This window comes from Trichoplusia ni, chromosome 18 (genome assembly GCF_003590095.1).
Source record: "Trichoplusia ni isolate ovarian cell line Hi5 chromosome 18, tn1, whole genome shotgun sequence".
Taxonomy (NCBI): domain Eukaryota; kingdom Metazoa; phylum Arthropoda; class Insecta; order Lepidoptera; family Noctuidae; genus Trichoplusia; species Trichoplusia ni.
In genome coordinates, this window is record NC_039495.1 from 6566363 (window position 1) to 6589132 (window position 22770).

The following is a 22770-nucleotide window of genomic DNA, read 5'->3' on the forward strand; positions in this document are numbered from 1 at the left end:
TACGTGATATTTTTTGTTTATTCGTCAAAATGTAGGTAATATAAATGTGTGTCAAACTAACTCCTGTTATTGTTGCAAGTAAGCATTTAAAACACGTGAACATTAAAACTGTGGTATGCAAAGACAATTTTATGTATAGGCAGATCTTCATTCTTATTCATAATTTATTGTTATCAAAACATAACTTGAACTTAACTTAAAGCTCGGTAACTTAATAGTTAAAATAGGTTTGTGGTTAAGTAGTACCTAACCTTATTATCACAAGAGCAAGGTAATTCGCTTTTTAACACGCTCCTATGAGCTCATTTCTTTATGGTCTACTTTTATTGATTCCTGCATCTACGATTTACGAGTTGCATTCCGAGCTAGTTGTTTTATTTAATTTTAATCATTGTATTAATATTTAATCAATTTGTCTTGACTTGCGAAACCGATCCATACGTGATAATACATGAAAGACATTTATAAGCTACTTTTTTGGTACGATGTGCTGTGTAACAAAATTGTTGATCATAATGATATACCTATAATAACAATTTTGTACCAACATGGCAAACATAACTACCAATTCAGCCTGCCTATACCTTGAGCAAGCCGTAGTTTATTTGAAATGAAATGGTTAGTTTAATGTCTGTTTGTTTATGACGCAAGTATGTCTAAATATATTAAAAAGCATTTTAGCAAAAAATTATCCCTCCTCAACGAAACATTAATTGAAGTTGTTGACGCCATCTCTTGACCAATAGCATAACTAATTTAAGAGATCAATGCAATAGTCGAGAATGTCTTCTTACCATTGAGGATAAAAAATCGGTTAAAGAAAAAGTTGGCAACACTCAAAATCAAACGTCAATTGTCACCCGCATTGAAGGTCGGCAAATTCAATTTTTAAATAGTAACGACTAAAATACCGGCCTCAATGCGTTGGACTTATTCCTCTCAGGAAATAAATAAATAAACAAAGTATGCTTATAATTTGTGATATTTATTAGTTAATGAGTTAACTAACTTAATAATGGAGCCTTCGAAAGAGGCAATAGCTGTGCGCATCACGCGGTTAAATCGTCAGATATTGGGTAAAGTGACAGGTGGGACTACAAAGTTTAACAAAAAGACAATAGACCGCGAGGCTCTATTTGATGCTTTAACAGTTTTATACGATGAGTGTAACGATGATCCGGTCAAGAAGAGCGACGACCTGGTCAAGGCTTTCCTGGACAAATGTAAGTTACTACTGTGTTACAACCAGGATGTGTCTATTGACCCTGGCATCCAACTGTTCAACTGTCCAGACTACTTCTTTAGCAACTACTATCTAAGGTCAAGCTATGTGATCTAAATAAAGAGCATGCAATATACACTATTTTCTCTCCCACAATTGTAGACATTTTCCATGCAAACCAGTTTCCATTTTTATTACTTAAAGTTTCCCTTCGCCTGCTACTAAAAGGTCATTTATTTAGTAGTGGCTATTAAGACGTGAAGATACATTATGCTGTATAATAGTGACCTTTACATTTTTATGTTTTAAGTAAAAGTTAAAAAGCAAATTTATATTATTTTGTAATAAGTTTTTGCAAGTTAATCAACTCTTACACACTAAACTGACCTTGTTAGCCATAGACTGATACTAAATGAAGGAGGGAAGAGAGGCCTTTGCCCTGCAATGGGACACTAATGACTGATGATAAAGATAATCAACTCAAATCAACGGTTTAAAAGCTGCTAGTGAACTTTCTGAAGATAAATCAGGGCTACAAATCAAACTAAGTCTCTGTAATTATTTAATTTATATAGCACTTTTTGTTGAAAATGTTCCAATCCCTTTAGGTACTTAGACTAGAGGTAAACAATATAAGGACTCATTTATTTTAGTAATACATTTGATTTGGTAAGCTTTATTGTTGTTAGCCACAGTGCCATATTATCCATAAGGCACTATATACATATAAACAAATGAATTTTACTATGAGTCCATCTTACATGTTGATTTTTAATATTCACATATAAATAACAATTACTGAATAAATTTTATTATTTACAGATCGCAGTACTCTGGCGGAGCTGCGCCGCACCAGGGTATGCATCTCCGACTTTGAGATGCTGCAAACCATTGGCCGTGGACACTTCGGAGAAGTCCATGTAAGTGTTTTTTTTTTAATTTACTATTTGGCAATATTAAATGACATAAATAATAATAATTTGTGTGTTGTAACACCCTTCCCTTTTAGTTAAAAAATAATAGTCCCTCCCCTTAATAGTAAACACACATGTTATTTATTATATGAATTTATAATGTTTGTGACATCAAATAATAATCCTTGATTTAAGGTAGTCATGAAGGTACTCCTTGGTAGTTATGAATAAATATTTTTATGGAGATCTAAAATACTGATTTCTTATACCAGATGTAGAAATGGAACAGTTTAAACTTACACTTAAAAGTAATAACTTCATGGTAGTTAACATAATATTCGGATCATTTATTTGTTTTTTTCACATGTCTGCATTTATTTCGAGAACCACTTACTTAAAATTAATGTACTATACTTCAACATTGACCAATACACTTCAATAGATGGTGAGAGAGAAGCAGACTGGTGATGTATACGCTATGAAGACGTTGCGCAAGGAGCAGGCACGGAAGCGCGCTGATGACGAGCGCGACGTGCTTGCCACTGCCACCGGGCCCTGGATACCTAAGCTGCAGTATGCCTTCCAAGTAAGATCCAATTAAATAAACTTTTATTTGAACTGTGCAATTACATGTAGAATGTAAAAAAGTCTTCTGATTGTGAAACTTATTTAAAAAAAAAATGCTGTTCGTTAAAACTGGTAGAAAAATTGCAGCAAAGACAAAAAAAAACTGTTTAATAACCACGAGCAATGATACTACGCGGGTACAACCGCGGGAAACAGTTAGTTGATAATATAAGTGACTGGAAGATGGATTTTTCAAAATTCCAAGGCGTCGGCGTCAGAACTAGATTCTGTGTTCTACAATTCACAAAAATCAGAAGTAGTTATTTTGACTTAGCCCCCTGGAGACTAAGTCTTACGCACCCATGACTAATATTTACAACATGTGTTATTTTTAATTGTAAACGACACATGCTACCTCGTAAACAAATCATTTTAGGAAGTTCAACAGCTCAAGTTTTTTACCATTACTTCCTGATCCGGCAAACTTTGCTCCACTGGGATGATTTGTGAATTTTAACCGTCCAGCGCGCTAACCAAAAGCATACAACAACAAAAAGTCGTACAATTTTTTTTTAGATGTTTAGAAAGAGTTAAGTCACATAACAATAACAGTAGTCACTGCACGGATAGCCGAGCGGTTAAGTTTACAGAGCCAAGCTCACTGAGCGTGATGTGTCGCAAGTTCAATCCCGCGTAGCGTTATTCACAAATACTAATCCTGAGTATTTGTGCATATGATATGAATGTTTGTAAAAACCACCGCAATACAAGAATTTTATTCCTTAGTGCGTTTTTATGAATACGATTCCTTGTTACTCTAGGACTGCAACAACCTGTACCTGGTGATGGAGTTGTGTTGCGGCGGCGACTTATCCGGGCTGCTGTCGCGGCGCGCGGCCCCGCTCAGCGAGCGCGACGCCGCCTTCTACGTGGCGGAGGTCGCGCACGCGCTCAAGGCGCTGCACGGCATGGGATACGTGCACCGAGACGTCAAGCCGCATAATATACTGCTAGATAGGTATGGATGGAGCTTTAAAATTGCATTTTAGGTAGTATTTTGCGATTTATATATTTTTTAATTCAAACCTTTATGTGCAATTGTGGTACATGAGGCGGACTTTATGCTGTTAGACATTATCTACCAGTCAACCATTCGGTCAAATGAAGAAGCAGCTGGAATAGGTGCAACAGTACAATACGAAACATTTAAAAGTACTACCTACATCTAACTATGTTATGATAATAATTAATAATAGTCCTCGATTGCTATTATTTTGCTGTTTGGCAGTGATCAGTCTAGGTATGACTGTCTGATTTCTAGATCCAAGATGGTAGGTACTAATCCTGGTATGTGTGGTATCCGAAGAAATAGTTCCAGAAAAACCGGAATTTTCGACTGGAGTCGCTCGAACTAAAATATTACGCTTAAATATAAGAAACTGACCAAAAGTTTATCGCAGATCCGTGACATTTCTTGTCCGTCTGTTTTGTAGTTAGCCTCGCATTGAGAGACTAAAAGAGCGATTGGCTGTTTCCCCGCCCCAATGCAACTACCTTAACTTTTAATCGTTCTATATAAATTCGTATAAAATGCCTTTATAAATATTATAATTGTACTACAGCTTCATATGACGTCACACAGATGCGGTCACGTGAAGCTAGGTGACTTCGGTTCGAGCGCGCGGCTGTCCGAAGGCGGCTGCCTGGGCGCGGCGGTGGCCACGGCCGACTACATGGCGCCCGAGCTGCTGGCGGCCGCCGACTGCGCCGCGCACACTGTGTGTCTACAGTACTGCGGGAGGCTTGTAACATCGGCCATTGTGGGTCGAACTTACGCACGTGCTTTACTTACATACGATGTTGCATATTATTGAATACATACGTAGATTTGTATTGATTTATAATGATTTACGCGACGTATTTAAAAAGTCCTCATCGGCTAATGTGCAGTGAAATGCACAATTTTCTTTTCAATTGACGACCGTTTTTTCGTATTGGTCTGTGGTTTTGACTAGGGTTTTTTATTTTCAAGTACAAACAGTATTTTAGACAAACTCTGGGACTTTTTAAATACCGCACGTGTGAATGTACCATACATATAAAAGTTAAATCAATGTAGCTATATGTTTCAATAAAATGCAATATCTAAAACCTAATTAATGCTAGTAATATTAATATTGTAGTAATATGGTCAGTAGAGTAGAAACCTTTTTCATATTTGGCATGATAAATTAAATTAAAGTTAGTGGAATGGTAGATATAACTCGACTAAACTATAGTCCTAACAATTATGTAGTTTGTAGGCAGTGGTTGTAATAAAACGACTTTTACATGTTGAGCATTGAGATATTTTGACTGGCATCTTGTTCTAGTGGTAAGTAGCCCTTACTTGTGTACCGGAGGTCGTGGGTTCGATTCCCGCCCAGAACAATTGTTTGTGTTATTAGCACGATCAGTTGTTTAATTTATCAATAATGTGTATATATTTAGAAATATAGATATATAAGTATCTTTATCAGTTGTCTAGTACTCATAATACAAGCTTTTCTCAGTTTGAGACTAGATGGCTTTAATATGTATATTTTTAATTCATAAATTATTTGTAGTGAAAATAAGTATGTGGAATTTTTAATAATACAAAATTTTCTGTTCACAGTCGTCCTGTGACTACTGGTCGCTCGGAGTGATAGCTTTTGAGCTCGTGACGCTGCGACGACCGTTCTCATCTGATGACGAGGATTCTATTCCTAAAATCCTGAGTAATATACAAAGGTGAGATTTTTATGACTTTATTTCTTAGAATATTAAATTCGATTGAAAAAAAAATAGAATTTCACCAATTGTTTTTATTAAATCTGGCCTTTAAAAGGGACAATTCTGTCATATTATTCTTCTTATTGTCAAATGCTGCATCTGGGGGCGACGGGGTAAGCAACATTTATTCAAACATCGATTAATTACTTGACTTGACTAATATTTTTGTTATTTTTGAAGAGGGCTCATATACGTGCAGAAGTCGTAGGTACTTGATTTTTGTCTTATCCATTCCATATAATCAAGCCTGAAACCACCACTTAGATTCATTTTAAGAGGAGGTTGACAGAAAAAGATTTGTTTTTTTTATAAGTATATGTTGAAATGTGATCATATTGTCCAGGTACGAGCGCTCGTCGTCCCCGTCGCTCCCGTGGGGCGAGTCCCCTTGCGAGCCCAGCGGCGACTGGCGCGCGCTGGTGGGCGGGCTGCTGCGCGTGCTGCCCAGCAAGCGGTACTCCTACCTCGACACGCTGCAGCACGCCGCGCTCGCGCATCTGCCCGCGCACAACATACGGGACCAGGTAATGTGATCATAATATCTTAGCCAAAGTTGTATGTAATTAATTAAATACGCTGTACTGACACTTCAGTAAACGATTGACTTTTTGATTGCACGGATAGCCGAGTGGTTGAGGTCACCACGCCAAATCCACTGTACGCGACGTGTCACGGGTTCGATGCGTAGGACAAGCTTTGTGATCCACGAACGCTTGTTCTGAGTCTAGGTGTCTTTGTGCATGTGACTTGAATGTTTGTGAAAACTCCGCGATACAAGGATTAAATTCCTTAATGCAGGAGTCGTTTTATAAAATAGAGAACAGAGTGATTTAGGGTAAATTTGATATTTAAACAATTTGTTTAGTTGTTGCCATAAAATTGATTTGTAATTATGTATTATTCTTTTCTTTAAAATTAAAGTTCAAAGTAATATGATCTGCGTTTTATTCAAAGTTTTGGCTTACGTCAGGGCCTAGTTCCAGTTTTATATGTAAACGAATGTTAGGTACTATTGTATATGTGTGTCCCAGGCCCCCCCGTGGGTCCCGTGTGTGCGTGGCTCGGAGGACGCGTCGTACTTCACGGCGGCGCCGCGCTGCCCGCAGCCGCCCAGCGCCGCGCCCTTCCGCACGCGACCGCCCTTCGCCGGACAACTGCCCTTCGTCGGTCAGTATCACTCACTCTTCGTTACATAACTAATTTTGTACTATATTTTCCAAGTCCTTAATATTATTAGCATGCATTCAATTTGTATATAATGTATCGCTCACTTTGTAGTGAATATTCGAACTTCTGCAGAAAATTTTGTAAAACAAAGAAATTAAACGTTTTGATTTTGTTTTGAAATTAGGCTTTTATAATGAAATCAAGAAATATAACAATATTTCTTATACTTAGTTATTTACATTTCTGTCAGGCTATTCATACGTTGCACCGGAAGACAGCGAAGATCACAGCGGCGGTTTCAACGCCTCTCACGACTGCACTGCAATAGATATGGCCACTTTCAAGTAAGTCACTCAGTATTTACCTTTATGTCAGTCATCATCATCATCTTAGCCTTTTCTCAACTATGTTAGGGTCGGCTTCCAGTCTAACCGGATTCAGCTAAGTAGTCATTTCAATGTTTGAATTAATATGAACTATAGGGCCATGATTTTATTCTGTCCATCAGTCAATCTGACAACTGTCTAATACAAGTAACAGCAACTTTTAAAAATTGTTTATTCACCTAAACAAAAGTAACATTTTCAAATTTAGGTCAGCAGAAAAGCTAGCAGCGATGCGCAGTCGTGAGATCGCGTCGTTACAAACGAAGTTAGCGGAGTCCGAGGCTATGGCGAGCGCTAACGTGGAGCGCGTCCGTCAAGAGGCCGACGCCGAGACCGAGCGCCAGCGGGTGCGTCTGCAGGCAGAGATCACTGCGCTTAGTCTGCAGAACAAGTAGGTTGAGTTTACGTCTAGTGTTTGTATGAATTGATGGAAAGAATTATTAAGATAAACGAAAAGCGTTAACGATTGTTTTAACTATAATGTTATTAAATAGTTAATTTGGTAGTGGCGCAACTTGGAGGAGGACTGCAATAGGTTATTAATTGATTTTAAAGTTAACTTAAACTATCCAGTTACATGACCATTCCAGGTTTTATTTAATCGATGTGTAATTTCGCACAATTGTCATAATTTCGCTCAGGTGTTGAGATAGCGTATTACTTTAAAAATTCAAAATTTTCACTCCAACATCTGAACTATTCCGCCCACAGCAATCCATTCTTAATCTTCTAATTAATAATTACGTTGATGATTACACCCCAGACGCCTGGAGCGTCAGGTGGAGGTGGAGCGCGAGGAGCGCATGGTCCTGCAGCGCAGCAACCAGGAGCTGGCGGCGGGGCTGGCGGGGCGCGGCGCCGCCGAGCTGCGCAGCGCGCGCGCCGCCGCCGCCGCGCTGCAGGCCGAGCGGGACGCGCTGGCCGCGCAGCTGCGCCGCCTCGAGGCCACGGCCGACACGCTGCAGGCGGAGACCCGCCGCGCGCGAGCTGACGCCGACGCGGCGAGGGCGCAGCAACAACACTACAAGGTAGCTATGTCACTATAAATCAAATATTGTTGTAAGTCATGAAGTGTGTTTTTAACGGTGATTTTTCTCTGCCTGCTTCGCTTTGGCTTGCTCAGTAAGTAGTACCGCAAAAAAAGTTTATTGTAAGTTCTTTTTTTTTGAATGACTGTTGAAACTGCTTAAAGAAAAGTTACCGGAAAGAAGTATAAAAGTGGTATAACTAAGTGATACACTTATATTGACATACTTTTAAGTATTAATCCGATCTTCTCTTGATATACTATGTCCTAATTTAATCACTACTATTATTAACAAAATTTATATCTGGCCATACTTTCTAATACTTTCTAACCACAATGGCCGCCTAGTTTCAGGCAGTGATATGTTTTGTTTGCTTTTTATCTCTAACCATTCTTAAATATCCTATGTTGTTATTTGAACAGTGGTTGCAACACAACAATGATTTAACAATCGAAGACAGTCCATTATCTAGTATTCGGTGACTCACGAAACAATGCGTCTTCTTAAAATATAATAATAAGGAAACAGTACAATACTTTGAATGTTCCTTGTATTATAGACCTTGGCGACTGTTAATAACGTATAAATTGTCATAAAAAGGATTATCTTACACAAGTTTCTTGCAAAAGTTTGTGGGTAGAAGAAACACTGCAAACAGTTTTTTAACTACTCCCGCATTAAGGAATATTATCCTAGTGTCGCTTGAGTTTCACAAACATTCAAATTACGTGCACAAAGACACCCAGGCATTCGAGGATCAAACTAATTCGATCCTACGCAGGGATCGAACTCGCGACACTCCACGGCAACCACTCAAATACCGTGTATAATTCTAGTAAAAAGTTGTTCATCAATTTAAATCAAATCTTTCAGTCTACTTATACAATTAAAGCTTGGGGCTAATATGTATTTAGAGAATATCCTTGTACGACAGGACATAATAGAACATGTCCACGAGTTGCGACACAGGAGGCTAACAGAATTCAACGTGAGACCGATTGTGAGTGCAACACTAAAGAATACCAGCCTATTGTTATGTAGTTAATTTTGTGTATAAAGAATGGCTTATCAACGGTTCTTGAAAAGATTATCAACAAAATTCTATATTTATTCGATTGTTCATCTTTCTTGCAAAAAAGAAAGTCGTGATCAGTTGATTTGAATAAAGTTTAAGTTGAAAAGCCTTTCGGAAACCGTGGGTAATCTCATACATTTCTTTGGAACTAAAAGTTAAAATGCATTGCCGCTTTGGTCTAAAGACTTTTATGCATCGAATTTAAATGGTGTGATACATTAACTGGGTGTTCCAAATAAATGCGCGAAAATCTTATGTTGTATGTTTAGTCAAACCAAATCCTAAAGTAATATTGTGGTTGTGGAAACATGACAGAGTAATACACAAAGTAGAGCGGCATCTCTCTTCTACACCCTCGATAATATTACTTTAAGTTCTGGCGGTATATATACATTGCATGACATCTTGGTACTTTCCTTCCTCCTTCCAGTATTTTAGTTTATAGTTTTTTTAGGTTGCAACAGTTTTCGTAAGGTAATACATTATTGTAAGTAGTGTAACAGTGTAGACTGGTGTGACTCAATGTGTCTGTCATTTTTGAGGACTCAATGTGTAGTGTAGTTTTAGTAATTTATCCACGTAATTTTAAGTAAAAAATAGATTAAGAATCGCAATACAAAAAGTATAAATACCCGTAATGTAATATATCGATCAATTTCTCCCAGGACTCAATAGCAAAGGAACGCGCGATCCGTCGGCAGACCCTCAGCGGTGGGGAGGCCGAGAGCCGAGAGGCCGCCTCCCGCATCGCCGCGGCCGAGGCCAACACGGCCAGGGAGGTGCGCGCGAGGCAGGCGCTCGACAAGAAGCTGCTGGCCATGGAGGAGGAGAACAAGAGCCTCAGAGATGACTTGGATGAGGCGAAGAGAGAGTTGTCGAACGCACAGGTAATGTCGACCGTAATATTATCGTTTTGGTGATAACATTAACAATCATTCTATATTGCTTGTTCAACAGCAACATTACATTAGTAAATCTGGATACTATGGTCAGATTTAGCAGTTTGAAAAGGTTTTGTTTTAAAATATACTTTAAATTTAGCGATTTCAATGCCAAATAATTCCTGCCTCCTTTTTGGAGCTTCACAAAACATTTGCAGTTATTTGTCTTACGCCAAACCGTCTTAGGAGACTAACACGTTATCAACGACTAGTGCTTCTTATAATTGTTTTAAAAAGCACGCAATACGTATGTGTCCCACAGGAGCGTCTTGGCGAGAAGCAACGCTCCGCCAACACGTCATCGGAACAACTCAAAGAGTTACAAGTACAGCTGGCTCAAGAGCGCGTCAAAGCTTCCACGTTACAAGCTCAAGTGCAGGTAATATGCTTACATATTTATATTTAATAATCGCATGTAGAAAATTTTACCAGTTTTTTGTAATGATTGAGCTTTCATCTCAGGTACGCAACTATTACGATTTTGTCCCAAATTGATGTATTTGTCCAAACCCTTTTACAGTTTTATCGTTGACTTCAATAAACTACCAGCCATTTAAAACAGACCGGTGTTTATACAAAATAATGTAGATCCCAAGTTCAATTAAAAACAAACTTGAAATATAAAATACATTTCAAGTATAGTTTTTTCTCAATCACAGGCAATAAAATCAATAGAATATGTAATGTTTGTGACCTATGACCCCCATAGCATCCAATACTTTAATATCTACATCACGAAATGAATAACTGTTATTCAGGAGTTAGAGCGCAGTGTCGAAGAGTCGGTCCGTCGCGAGGCGGCGCTAGAGGAGCAATGCGCGCGTACCGAGGCCCGTCTCAACGAGCGTCTGCAAGACGCGCAGCAGACCGCCGCCAACGCGCTGCACGAGGACGCCAGACACAGGGAGAAGGTATCGATACACACACGACAACGCAAACAATAACTACTTACTGTTAGAGTTGCGTGAAACGATTAAATTGTATTTTGAATTCCGCCAGAACATGTGGTGGACTGAGATTGTAAGTTAGAAGACGTTTTTAAGTGTCGTAGTATTTGAATTACAGGGTTTACGTGCCGACATCATTTGAGGATGTGTAAGGAGTCTATTGTTTGATTTGTTAAAACCAGGAAGTTACGGGAGATATTTAATTTGTGTCAATTTTATTCTTAGGTTTAAAACTTAAAAAGTTTTGGACAACTTTGTTCATAATTAAGATTTATTTTTTAAATGCTTATTTTTTTTATCACAGGTCAACACACTAGAACAGTTAGTAAGACAGCTAGAACGCGAAGTGAGCGCGTTGGAGAAGCGATCGTGTGTCGCGTGTGCGGCGGCCGCCTCGACCTCCGCGCAGCCGGAGAGTGACCGACCGCAGCCCGAACCCGCGAGCGCGCGCAGCGATACCCGGAAAGACACCCACAGCGATACCGAGAGCGTCGGGGACAATGCGCAGGCGCAGGCACAGGCACAGCTGGCCCTACTCAAGGAACAACTTGAAAGGGCTGAGACACAGCTACAGGTATGTTTATGGACTTTTTTCTAATATGAGTGGGACATCGCATTTTTTTGTTTTCGGTAATTTTTGAATTGAGCTTTTGTGTCTATAGGCGCGTGCTGAAGAAATGGCGGCGTTACGTCAAGAAGCTAGAGCGGCAAATCTAGCGAGATGGAGAAAGGTATAATTTTTTGTTTAACTATGATCACTTATTCTCACCTATTGTTTACGAAACTGTACAGAAAAATATGAACTACGATGCAAGTAGAAATCCTATTCTAAACCATAAGTTAAGGGCAAGCTTTGTCATATAAATGTTACGCAACCTAATTTAAATTCATCCTAAATCTAAAATCCTACATCAATAACAACAGGAACGCGAATACAACGAGCTATCAATTGAAATGAAATCAACTGCCCGGGACTTGAAGCGCGCGGAGGAACGCCTGACCACCGCAATGGAAGCTCGCAAGGCGGCCGAGAGTAAGGCAAGCGAGGCTCAGACTGAGCTGGCCAAGATAAAGCCTCTGTATGACCTGGCCAGCAAGGAAGCGCAGCGCTTGAAGGAACAGTTTGATAAGCTGCAGAAGACGCACGAGGTTATACAAGTAGAGGTTGACAGGTGAGGAAGATATCTATTTGTAATTAATCAAAATCGAAATCCATTTATTCAAAATAGGCTACAAAGTAGCACTAATTGAATGTCAAAGTTACACAGACAGTTCCCCGTATCGCCCTTCACATACCACCTTTCAATAAAGCGCTGATTAGTGGTAGCCTTTTTTTAATAAATGATTTTTGATCTTGGAATATTGTACAGAAAACTAAACAACATTTAGTAACCAAGACATTTTTGTTTGTCACGGTTTAGAGACGATTTGGTTGACAAAATTGAATTCTTGTGTTTGCTTTCCGTCATAATTTTATATCCGTCATATTCCGTCATAAGGGTACTGATCAGGTACATGTAGTTCTTAACTCAACTTATACCTTGAACCCGACCTTGTCTTTGCCGCGGCGCAAGCGCATGTAGTTTGTCGTTCCGTATTACCAAAGCGAAAGTTTCGATTGTTGTACCATACATACAAAAAATAGTCAACAAATTTAAAGAGAAAAGAAGGTTTTCTAAACAATATCAAAAGTATGTCTCACTTTCTTAAAATTAAAGCCTTTAAAATTTTACTTATTTTAAAATTTCAACTGTAATCTCAAACCACATCTGAAATTAATCTTTGTAATCATCTATTGTGTTGCAATAGTAACTTCAATTGAAAAGTTAATGTTATTGACATGTCAATAAGATAAGATTACAATGATGCTTCCATTGTGAAGATCTAACCGTATCTTAAACAAATACTTTCGAAAACTGTTATTGGTTGGACGAATTATACGCGTGATGTGAAAATCAAAGGAAAAACGTCTCAACTAAAATAATAGAAAACTATTTGAGAATTAAGTATTATGGCACAAAATGTGTCTTAAAAGTTTTGATCGGGGAGTATGGATTATAAGCGCATATATACGTATGTATAATATTTACTGTAATATATTTTACAATAGTTCCTTTGGTTATATTCAGGAAACATTAATATTTATAATAATTGGGTCACAAGCTGAAATTGCCTTGTCAAAATCCAGTTAAAATAAAATAAAAATATAGTTAAATCAAAGTATCTTATGCAATGCAAATCATTGTTACCTTTGTCCAAATATAAAAGATACTTCGAAAATGTTTACAAACTATAGTGGGACAAAGTTATGTAGGGATTAAGGGCAGCAGTGCGTATCGAGCCGGTCTCTTTACTTCTAAAGTATCAGTTACACTGTGTATTACGTAGAATGTCGCGTCTTGTGAACTTCGCATATTTGTAAATTACGCCAGTGGTAACAATTTATATGTGAAAAATTGTGTACTAATATAATAGTTTGCAACTTTGCAATTCTAAATGAAACTTTGTTACCTAATAGGAAAGTGTTATAATTCGTATAAATCTCATATGTAGGGGATACCTAAATGTGTTGCTACTTCTAAAGTTAATATGTTTTCGTGTGGGCGCAGGTCCCGCAACGACATCCGCAAGTTGAAGAGTGAGCTGCAGTACAGCGAGCGGCGGCGGCTGCACGCGGAGGAGCAGGAGGAGCTGTCCAGCCGCGAGCGCGCGCAGCTGCGGGACGAGCTCAGCGAGGTCCGCCGACACAACGCCGAGCTCGTGCAGGTAGCTACACCCGTCGCCACGCGGAACAACACATACCCGCTCAGATTGCATCCACACACAATTAATCAATATTTATCCATTTATACATTCATAAACCCAAAGGTTTTGTTTTGTTTAATATTTCACAATCGGTTTGCCCAAACCGAGCCGTTGTTGTGTTTGTCTGAATGCCGCAGCTGAGCCCATCGTGTAAACATCATTGTTTCGGCGTCCGATGATCCGCTAGCGAGTCATAGTCTTCAGTTTCATCGGCTTTCATGCGGTGACAACGCGTGTCCTATTTCACTGTCGGTCATAATAATTCGGCTTATAAAGTATTAGTGTACTGTCGTGCGATTCATAATTAGTTGTGTGTTTGCTACTGTGTTGGAGATTCAAAGTGTAAAGAAAAAGGATACAGTGTTCAAAAGTTGTAACATATTGAAATCGTTACGCTGGCTTCTCAAAAAGTGCGTCGAGTGTATAATAAGAGCTACGGTAGCCAAGAGGATAGCGTGGGCTCGATGGATACGCTGCGCTTCAAACGCAAGGCCCCGGAGAAGCCGCCGGTGCGGCCGAAGCCGGCGTACCTGCGCAACCTGTTCGCGGGCGGCGTGTCGCGGCGCGTGCGCGAGGGCGCCTGGGCGCGCCGCGTGCGCCTGGCGCTGGCCGCCGACCTGCTGCAGGGCCGCTGCCGCGCCGCCGACACCGCCATCACCGCCATCAACAAGCACTTCGTCACGGTAGCCGCGCATACTATATACGGAACTAGCTACTAATTATTGAATACATCGTGATCCTTCCGTTTAAGCCGTAACCGTAGTTGCTAGCGTTCACACTTTGTGACCTTTCACCACCACTTTGGGTTGACCACATTAATGGTTATAGCATATTAATTCTTTTACCATTTACCCGAAATAAGAAACAACGACATGGCACGAACAATAACAAATGAATGACCCTCACAAAATTCTTACGAATTAAGTCATATTACTTCACTTCCGGTTAGTCACTTGCACCCTAAAATGTGTGCCGTTTGTATTACAGAACAACAAGGCTTTGCAAGAAGCTTGCGGCATGCTGGAGGAACAGCTGACAGATCTCGAGAAGCTTGCTGACATTCATGAGATCAAGAACAAGGACCTAGAGGTAATATTCCATGTTCCATAACATTTAGATTTGAACCCTGATCCATATACATAAGATACATTGTTGTTTGGAAGACAAAAAACGTAAAAAAAAATGTTTTTGTTTTTTACTAAACTATGGTGTAAACACAAGTATTTAATACCCATATTACAGTAAGGATGTTGTGAAAGTGACTATAAATAAAGCAGAACATGATAGGCATCTCCTCTAATGTTATAAATTTAAACATACGTTATTATACATATATGTCAGAGTTAATATGTAAAACTCTTGGCTCCAACAGGCCAGGATGTACCACACAGTTGTATTGTCACTCTTGGCTATCATGTCATGTATAACACATATTATTATAGCTTCCAGAAATATCAAATTTAGCTTTAAAATATAATACTACTAGCTGGCCCAGCAAACGTTGTTTTGCCTAATAAATTATTTCTAAAAAAGATTTGTCCAAAAAATAAAAAAATAAAAATTGTGTGGGCAACCCTTGACACTTAGGGGTTTGAAAAATAGATGTTGTTCTATTCTCAGTCCTACCCAATATGTATACAAAATTTCATAAGAATCGGTCGAACCGTTTCGGAGGAGTACGGTAACTAACATCGTGACACGGGAATTTTATATATTAGATGTATCCATAATACATAGTTATTTAATATTACAACAATTTTATATGTATATTCTAAAGCTACAGCGATTTCTCGGAATGTTATTTAGCCATTATGTTATACCGCCTCCTACCTTCTCGTTTTGTTATGGACACCATTGTCACATTCCGACGCATTTCCATTCAATGCATTTATCACATAATTTATTTATTATGATGCATTACAAAAGTCGCATACCAATTAAATACACAAATATTTAAGTAGTTACTTAAACAAATCGCGGATGTCATTTATTGTGGCATCAATTAGCCTTTGTTTTATTATGCAGTTGAAGTTATCAAACATATTTAGATCAAAATGGATTGTGACAGTGTAAAAGACAAGGCTTCTTTCGTTTAAAATCGTTTTATAATGATTAATATTATATTTATATAATTTATAGTTATATTCGTATAAGCATTAGCCATTAGCGTTCCACTGCAAGGCAAAGGCCTCCCTTTCCTCTTCAAGTGACTCGGTCTATAGCTTATTGCCTGCAGCTATGAATGGACTTTGCCCAGCCATCTCCTTGTCGGCCATCCGCGAGGTCTCTTATTGTTGTTAACCATCCAATGTGAGGTGGCCTTAGCCCAAAACTTGACTTGTCTACGCATCTTCGTAGGTAGCATTTGTGGTGTTGAATATTTATGAATATGGAAGTATCGTAAAGAAAAATTTCGTCGTTATTTGTTTTGTTCAGCTATTTTTGTTATTCGGAAAATGCATGCGACTGCTGTTGCGTTTTTGATTTTAATTGTTACTAGCTTTTCACCCGCGGGTTCGCCCGCGCCTATGTCGGTTATATCGCGTTTCCAAGAGAACTCTTCAAAAGTCCGGGATAAAAACTATCCTATGCTCTTTCTCAAGGTCAACTCTATCTCTGTATCGAATTTCATTAAAATCAGTTCAGCGGTTTAGACGTGAAAGCCTAACAGACAGACAGACAGTTTGCGTATAAGCGATCTTAGTCTAGATCGCGTAGCGTAGCGGGGCTACTGTGCAGGTTCTTTATTAGACTGCACTTCACTTGTATGCTTACAATTATCAAAATCAAAAAGGTTATTAGATTCCGAAAAGTATTTATTTTACGTATTGTTTTACAGAGCCAGTTGAAAGGCGTCCGCACAGAGCTGGAGTCGTGTCGCTCGCGGCTGGGCGAGGCCGAGCAGCAGGCGTCGCAGCGCGGGGTCGCCGCCAGCCGCGCCGCGCTGCAGCACGAGGAGGCGCGCGACCAGGCGCGACACGCGCACACAGAGCTGCAGCTGCTCAGGGTAGGTGTACAGCAGCAGCCAGAGTCGCAGGACTCTGCCTAAAGCAGTAGAAGGGGCCCGGGGTGTTTTAAGTCGGTGGAAGACCGATATATCTCCACGCCGTGCCCTTGACGTGGGTTGAAGTCATTAGCGTTTCATTTTGGAAAAAAAAGGTATACAGCAGCAGGCGGCGCAGCGCGGAAGGTGAAAGAGCAAGGATGGAACTGAACTTTGGTTCTGCAATCGCTATTTTAGAACTAAAATGAGCAGTCTAGCTTGAATGTAATCGCTGATCATCGGTCATGGGTTCCAGGAGCGGCTGGAGGCCCGCGAGACGCGCGTGGCGGAGCTGGAGGCGCAGGTGGCGCAGCTGGAGAGCGCGCGCGCGGCGGGCGACGCGGCGCTGGGCAGCGCGGCGCGGCGCCTGCGCGACCTGCAGGAGGAGTGCGCCGCGCTGCGCACGCGCGCGCACCAGCACCACGCGCACGCGCTGCAGCTGCAGGCCAGCCTCGCCGACGTGCAGGTACGCAGGCCGGGCTGCGGCGGCGTCTGCGAGACAACGTTTTACTTTCAATTTGCCGACTGTGACTGAAACACAAAGTCAATGTACTCAAACAAATGAGCAACGATATTTATTTTAATAAAATTAAGTTACGTTAAGCACGTACCCTTTTTTAACCTTAATTTTAACCTTGCATGTAGGAATTCCAAGACCAGTCGTGTTCTTTACACTTCACATAAACGTCGCATACTAAAAACTAATCCATCATACGGTACCGTGGTATAGGAGCAGCTGGCGGGCGCGCGCGAGGCGGCGGCGGGCGCGGCCGCGTGGTGGCGCACGCGCGAGACCAAGGCGGACGCCACGCTGCGGCAACAGGCCAAGCTCATCGACTTCCTGCAGGTACATACCGTGTTATATACTGTACGATTATACGACTGTAGTCTAAATGATATGATGTTCAACTAGTAGTTCTATAAGGAGTAATGAATTCACCACAAATCTCATGGTTAATCGTGTGGTTAGAGGTTGAAATTGAACTTCATACTACATGCAGAAATCAACCTAAGTCTAACCAGCCAACAGTTTTTTTGCATTTTTTTTTTGCAAACCGTATTCTAAACCGTTATGCGTTACTGTTGATGCGGCTCATTAAGGGATTTATTCGGTGAAATAATTCTGTTATTTTTATGTTATCAAGATAGTCATGTGTAGTTTTGTCCGATTTATTTATTTATATATACACTAACTTGTTACCTTTCAGGCTAAAGTAGAGGAGGCGGGTCGTAAGAAGTGTTCACTCAGCAACAAGTTGTTCGGTCGCTCGGGGCGCAGGCCCGCCGCCTCACCGCCGCTCAGGAGGGCTAACAGGTAAATTAACTTAGACGCCTTTTACATATGTTTTGTATTCTAGCGATCGCGTATTTTGTGCAAACTTTTGGCAAAAAGACTTCATAAAATTGAATAAGTTACAAATCGCCTATTTCTTAACGTAATTCGAAAAAAAAATACATATTTTACTACTGGACTGAAGTAATTTAAACAAAAAAGCAACGATCATTTATGGAGGATCCTAAATAAATGACGACTGATTGAACTTATAGTATGCTTTGCGAATTACAAGCTATGCTTTACCGTAACATTACGTCAAAAAAGCAAATGCAGATTAACTATTGAGTTAAATAAGGTAAATATTTGTGTACAGGGAACTGCGCGAGGAGGTCGAGAGACTCCGCGCCAAGCTGGCGGCCTGCTCGGCGCCCGATGCTAGGTACTACACATATTAATTATATCACTCACATTATGAATTAATGCACTTTAAAAGGAGCTCCCATCCACTTAGACTAGTGACATCTTTACATGCGTTAGCGCCGATCGACGATCTAAATACTGAAATTTATTGTCATTTCTTTTCGGCAAGTCACGTGAGCTAAGTGCACTCAAGTTCAGCACTTTAATATGTCTAAGTAGGATGTGTACTCTTTTTAAATGCCCAAAAATATTTGTACATACATTCACCTTACTAAATTGTTGTTACCAGTTCTTTTTCCAGTTATCCGTCGACGCCCAAGCGTGAGAAACCAAAGCAAGTCGCGAATGGGTAAATATAATTCTTAACAAGTATATGATATATTAAATATGCTAAATTGTTTAACAAATGATATTTTTTTAGGCCTAAGAAGAGTATCGACTCGCCTGATGGATCTCAAGATAAAGGACTGCTTATAGTCTGGTAATATATTAGCTTTGTTATTGCAGTTAAATTTAAATTCGTAGTTCATATGGAAAAATAGACATGATTTAGAACAACAGAATCCAACCATCTGAATGTCAGAAATATTGTCATAAAGGAAATCCTTTTGGGCTTCAAGTTTTTTTATACTAACTTTCACTAGAATTGGTTGAACTTTTAAGTCGTAAAAGGTTAACTTACTGAGTGTTGTATTTCTAGCTGACATGTGTTTCCGCCTCGGTAGCGCGGTAAATATTGCTTGAATATAAATTGTTAAAATAAGCATATGATTATATATCCAGGTCAGACGGTAGCCGTGAGAGGATGCGCGCGAAGTGCGTGGACCAGACGTTGGTACTGACCAGCGGGAACAGGGAGCTGCACGGCCGACTGCTGCCCACCGACCCCAAGAACTTACCGCACAACGAAGCCAACAGGGCCTTCCTTGTAAGTTGTATTACGCATCCACTGAATTTGTGGGCAAATAATGCTTTTTGAATTATAATTTTTTATAGATAACTTTTCTTGGTTTCCGTAATTTTTATAAAGAAATCTAGGGATACTTGTTTTCCTCCAATGTCTAACTAAAGGTAATTCTGCAACATTCTCATAAATATAGTATAGTCTAGTCGATGCATCTTTTTATCGTTTGTACCTTTTTTAAGTATGAATTAAAGTAAATGAATGGAAAATAAGTCTTGAGATCTGTATGAAAGTGTACTAATAAAAGATTCGTTATTACCTCAGATAAAGATTGACAACTGCGACCGCGGCTCAGAGGTAGCAGTGGTTTGCGCCAGCATAGCGGAGCGCACGGCGTGGGCGGCGCGCCTGGCGCCCAGCGGGGGCGCGGCCGGGGGCGGGGGCGCGGCCGGGGGCGGGGGCGCGGCCGGGGGCGGGGGCGCGGGGGGCGCGCGCTGCGGGTACGCGCCCACCGTGCTGCTGCCGCTGCGCTCCACTCCGCACACTGCGATATACGTCGCGCCTAATGCTGTCGCCATTGGTGAGGAAATGAAGCTGACATTTTTACTTAGCTCTTATAAGTAAGCGCTATAAGAATGAAGAATCCTTTTTAGAAGTTTGATTAAAAAACAGACTTAATTGTGTTTTTCCACTGTATATCGTTTGGTTATATTTATTATTTCCATTAGCGAAAAGTGTGAACATACGTTGGGTAGATCACTTTAAGACTATGACTTGGAGCACTAAGTATTTGACAGTATACTATAACTCACGTGTTGCGCTGCAGGTTGCTCGGACGGGCTGCACTCGCTGCGCGGCGGCGTGCGCGTGGAGTGGGCGGGCTCGGGCGGCGCGGGGGGCGCGGGCGGCGTGCGCGGGCTGGCGCTGGCGGGCGGGCGCGCGCTGCTGCAGGCGGGCGCGCAGCTGGCGCACGCGGGGCTGCTGGCGCTGGGCTCCGCGCTGCGCCGCGCCGCCGCGCTGCAGCCCGCGCTGCCCGCCGCGCCGCTGCGTCTGCCCGACAACACGCCGCCGCATCTCCTCAAGGTACACTGACACTATACGCATACGCGTTATGTCAAGGGCTATAAGGGAGGGGAAGCTGTGAGAAATGCTATGTTCTAGCCTTGAGTAAATGAACCGACAGACTTTATTAATTATCATATTTCTCCTCATGTGTTTAAACTAAAAAACAATTCCCAGACTTGATATTAAAATAAATATTGTATGATTGATTTAGTTGGAATCGAAATTTGCCCTCTCAAATTTTATAAAATAAAAATATTTGTCCTCTCAGGCCCTCACAGGCAGCGAGGTAACAGAAGGCCCCTGCGTGGCCGTAGCCTGCGGGCGGCGCGTGTTCCTGCTGCGGTACGACGCGTCCGCCTCCGAGTTCAAGGTGTCGCGCTCGCTCACCGTGGACCGCGCGCCGAGCTCGCTGCTACTCACCGCCAGGACTCTGTACATCGCCGGAGAGAAACCTCTCAAAGTAAACTTGCCTTCGGGTGCCCTCGAATCTTTTGGCATGGACGAACCAACAGTCGCCGCAGCCGCTAAGAAGCACTCACCGCCTAAAGCCTTCCTCCTCATTAAAAACAATCCTGTAGAAATTCTAATATGTTACGCGGAGTGCGGTGTATTCGTTGATGAGAACGGAAAACGTACGCGAAACGATGACCCCAAGTGGAGTACAGCCGTCTACAGCTGGGAGTTTGTCAACCCCTTCTTGTACGTCGTAGGGGATGACAAAGTCACTATAGTTTATCTAAACGACGACGCATATAGGGCTCCGCCATGCACTTGTGATACCACCTCTCTTGCCTCGACCGCATCCGACTGCTACTTGCCAGAAATATTCACTCTCAAGATGAAAGAACCAGTGTTCTTGGGAACAGCGCCAAATGGAATCATAATACGAACAAAGACAGACGACGGATTTAACGTCTCGATCATAGACGGCATGGCGGCGTTCAGGAGCGTCGGCGCTTCAGTAGAGTCCTTAGCAACGCTGTCAGATACCAAGGGGTCAATGAACGACCTGACGCAGTCACTGACCGACCTCACACCTCAAGACGTGTCGCAGGAGAGCGTGGAGGTGACGACAGGCTTCCTCGCGGACATCAGGAAGCGAGCGCGCCAGCTGCGCAACAAGCATCGCAAGGAACAAACACCGGACGATGTCATCAAGGAGATATTGACCACCGAGGTCGACTTGAAACGGACAACTAACGGACGCAAATCCCCCGCAACTATATCAGAATTCGATTCTGACTCGGAAACAGAAGACAGTGAGGGCAAGCCAGAATCCTCGAAAGGCACGGCGGACATATGCGCAGAAATGTTCACTAGACAAGTGCGCTTCCAGTGATAACTATTGTATGTTGTAAGTCAAGCTCCAGAGAGTAGCGAGTCTGATTGTACAGTCGTATATTATGTATAGAGCTTGTATGATACAGGAAAACATTGCTATGTACCTGAGGATAGGTGTGTGTGTGTGTGTCAGTCAACTTAGTAGCTCGTAGTGTTGGTATTTTAAATAGTATTTCTTAATTGTAGGCGTTAATAAGTTTGATAGGTTATATTATTTATACCGTGCCTAAACAGCTCAATTTTACTTTTGAACTATAACCATATTAGCTCATAATTTTATTATACCATACAAGTAGTATGTACATTTATTTATTACATAATTTAACTCAATTTTCTATATTTAAGGTACACTGTGTGGTTTAGAAAGTCAAATTTTAATTAGATAATGTTTTCGTATGAGTTTTAAAAGTAACAAAAGATGTCTTTTGTATTGCCTACTGCATTGTCTACTTATTTTTACTGTGATTTTATAACTGACTTAATTTCTTTCTAAAGTAGTTTTAAATGTAAGTGATCTTTGTTTATGTTCTTTGACATGTTAAAATATATATTTTTTTAATATTCATAATTTGGTTTTAATTAACACCGAATCCGACTGAAACATTATTATCCCTCACCATCACAATTTTACCTATGCAGACGATAGGTCTATTTATAAGTGATACAACAACTATAACATTACAATACTATAATAGAATATGAGACTGACCCAACGGGGTAGTTAATTAATTTGGAGACATAATCACATTATAAGTAATATTAATAGCAAACTGCAAAACATCTTTTGCGCTATCTATCCGAAACGGTAACCGCATTCAGTCTACATGGCATGCGCAGAAGCGTCTAGATCATGGA

The 22770-nt window shown here is 40.9% G+C and overlaps 1 protein-coding gene across 1 annotated transcript; it reads left to right on the forward strand.

The window, feature by feature from the left end:
* The first annotated feature begins 829 nt into the window (after positions 1-829).
* Positions 830-22480, forward strand: LOC113503141 (citron Rho-interacting kinase-like). Its single transcript, XM_026884960.1, has 33 exons — positions 830-1223; positions 2045-2142; positions 2579-2722; positions 3525-3721; positions 4346-4523; positions 5360-5475; positions 5861-6041; positions 6549-6684; positions 6935-7028; positions 7279-7461; positions 7834-8098; positions 9033-9135; positions 9443-9459; positions 9839-10060; positions 10377-10493; positions 10873-11025; positions 11366-11635; positions 11724-11792; positions 11986-12233; positions 13671-13827; positions 14854-14955; positions 16706-16873; positions 17166-17375; positions 17640-17756; positions 18118-18224; positions 18559-18624; positions 18895-18954; positions 19027-19086; positions 19389-19533; positions 19834-19945; positions 19988-20089; positions 20336-20592; positions 20843-22480. The coding sequence occupies exons 1-33, from the start codon at positions 1016-1018 to the stop codon at positions 21911-21913; spliced, it is 5733 nt and encodes a 1910-aa protein (XP_026740761.1). The 5' UTR covers positions 830-1015; the 3' UTR covers positions 21914-22480.
* Positions 22481-22770: the final 290 nt, after the last annotated feature.

Bases quoted from the DNA above. Each gene is read 5' to 3' on its own strand.
- LOC113503141 (XM_026884960.1), top strand. From the start codon at position 1,016: ATGGAGCCTTCGAAAGAGGCAATAGCTGTGCGCATCACGCGGTTAAAT. The intron at 10,061-10,376 runs GTAATGTCGACC...TGTGTCCCACAG, and splicing joins GAGAGTTGTCGAACGCACAG to GAGCGTCTTGGCGAGAAGCA. The intron at 20,593-20,842 runs GTACACTGACAC...TTGTCCTCTCAG, and splicing joins CGCCGCCGCATCTCCTCAAG to GCCCTCACAGGCAGCGAGGT.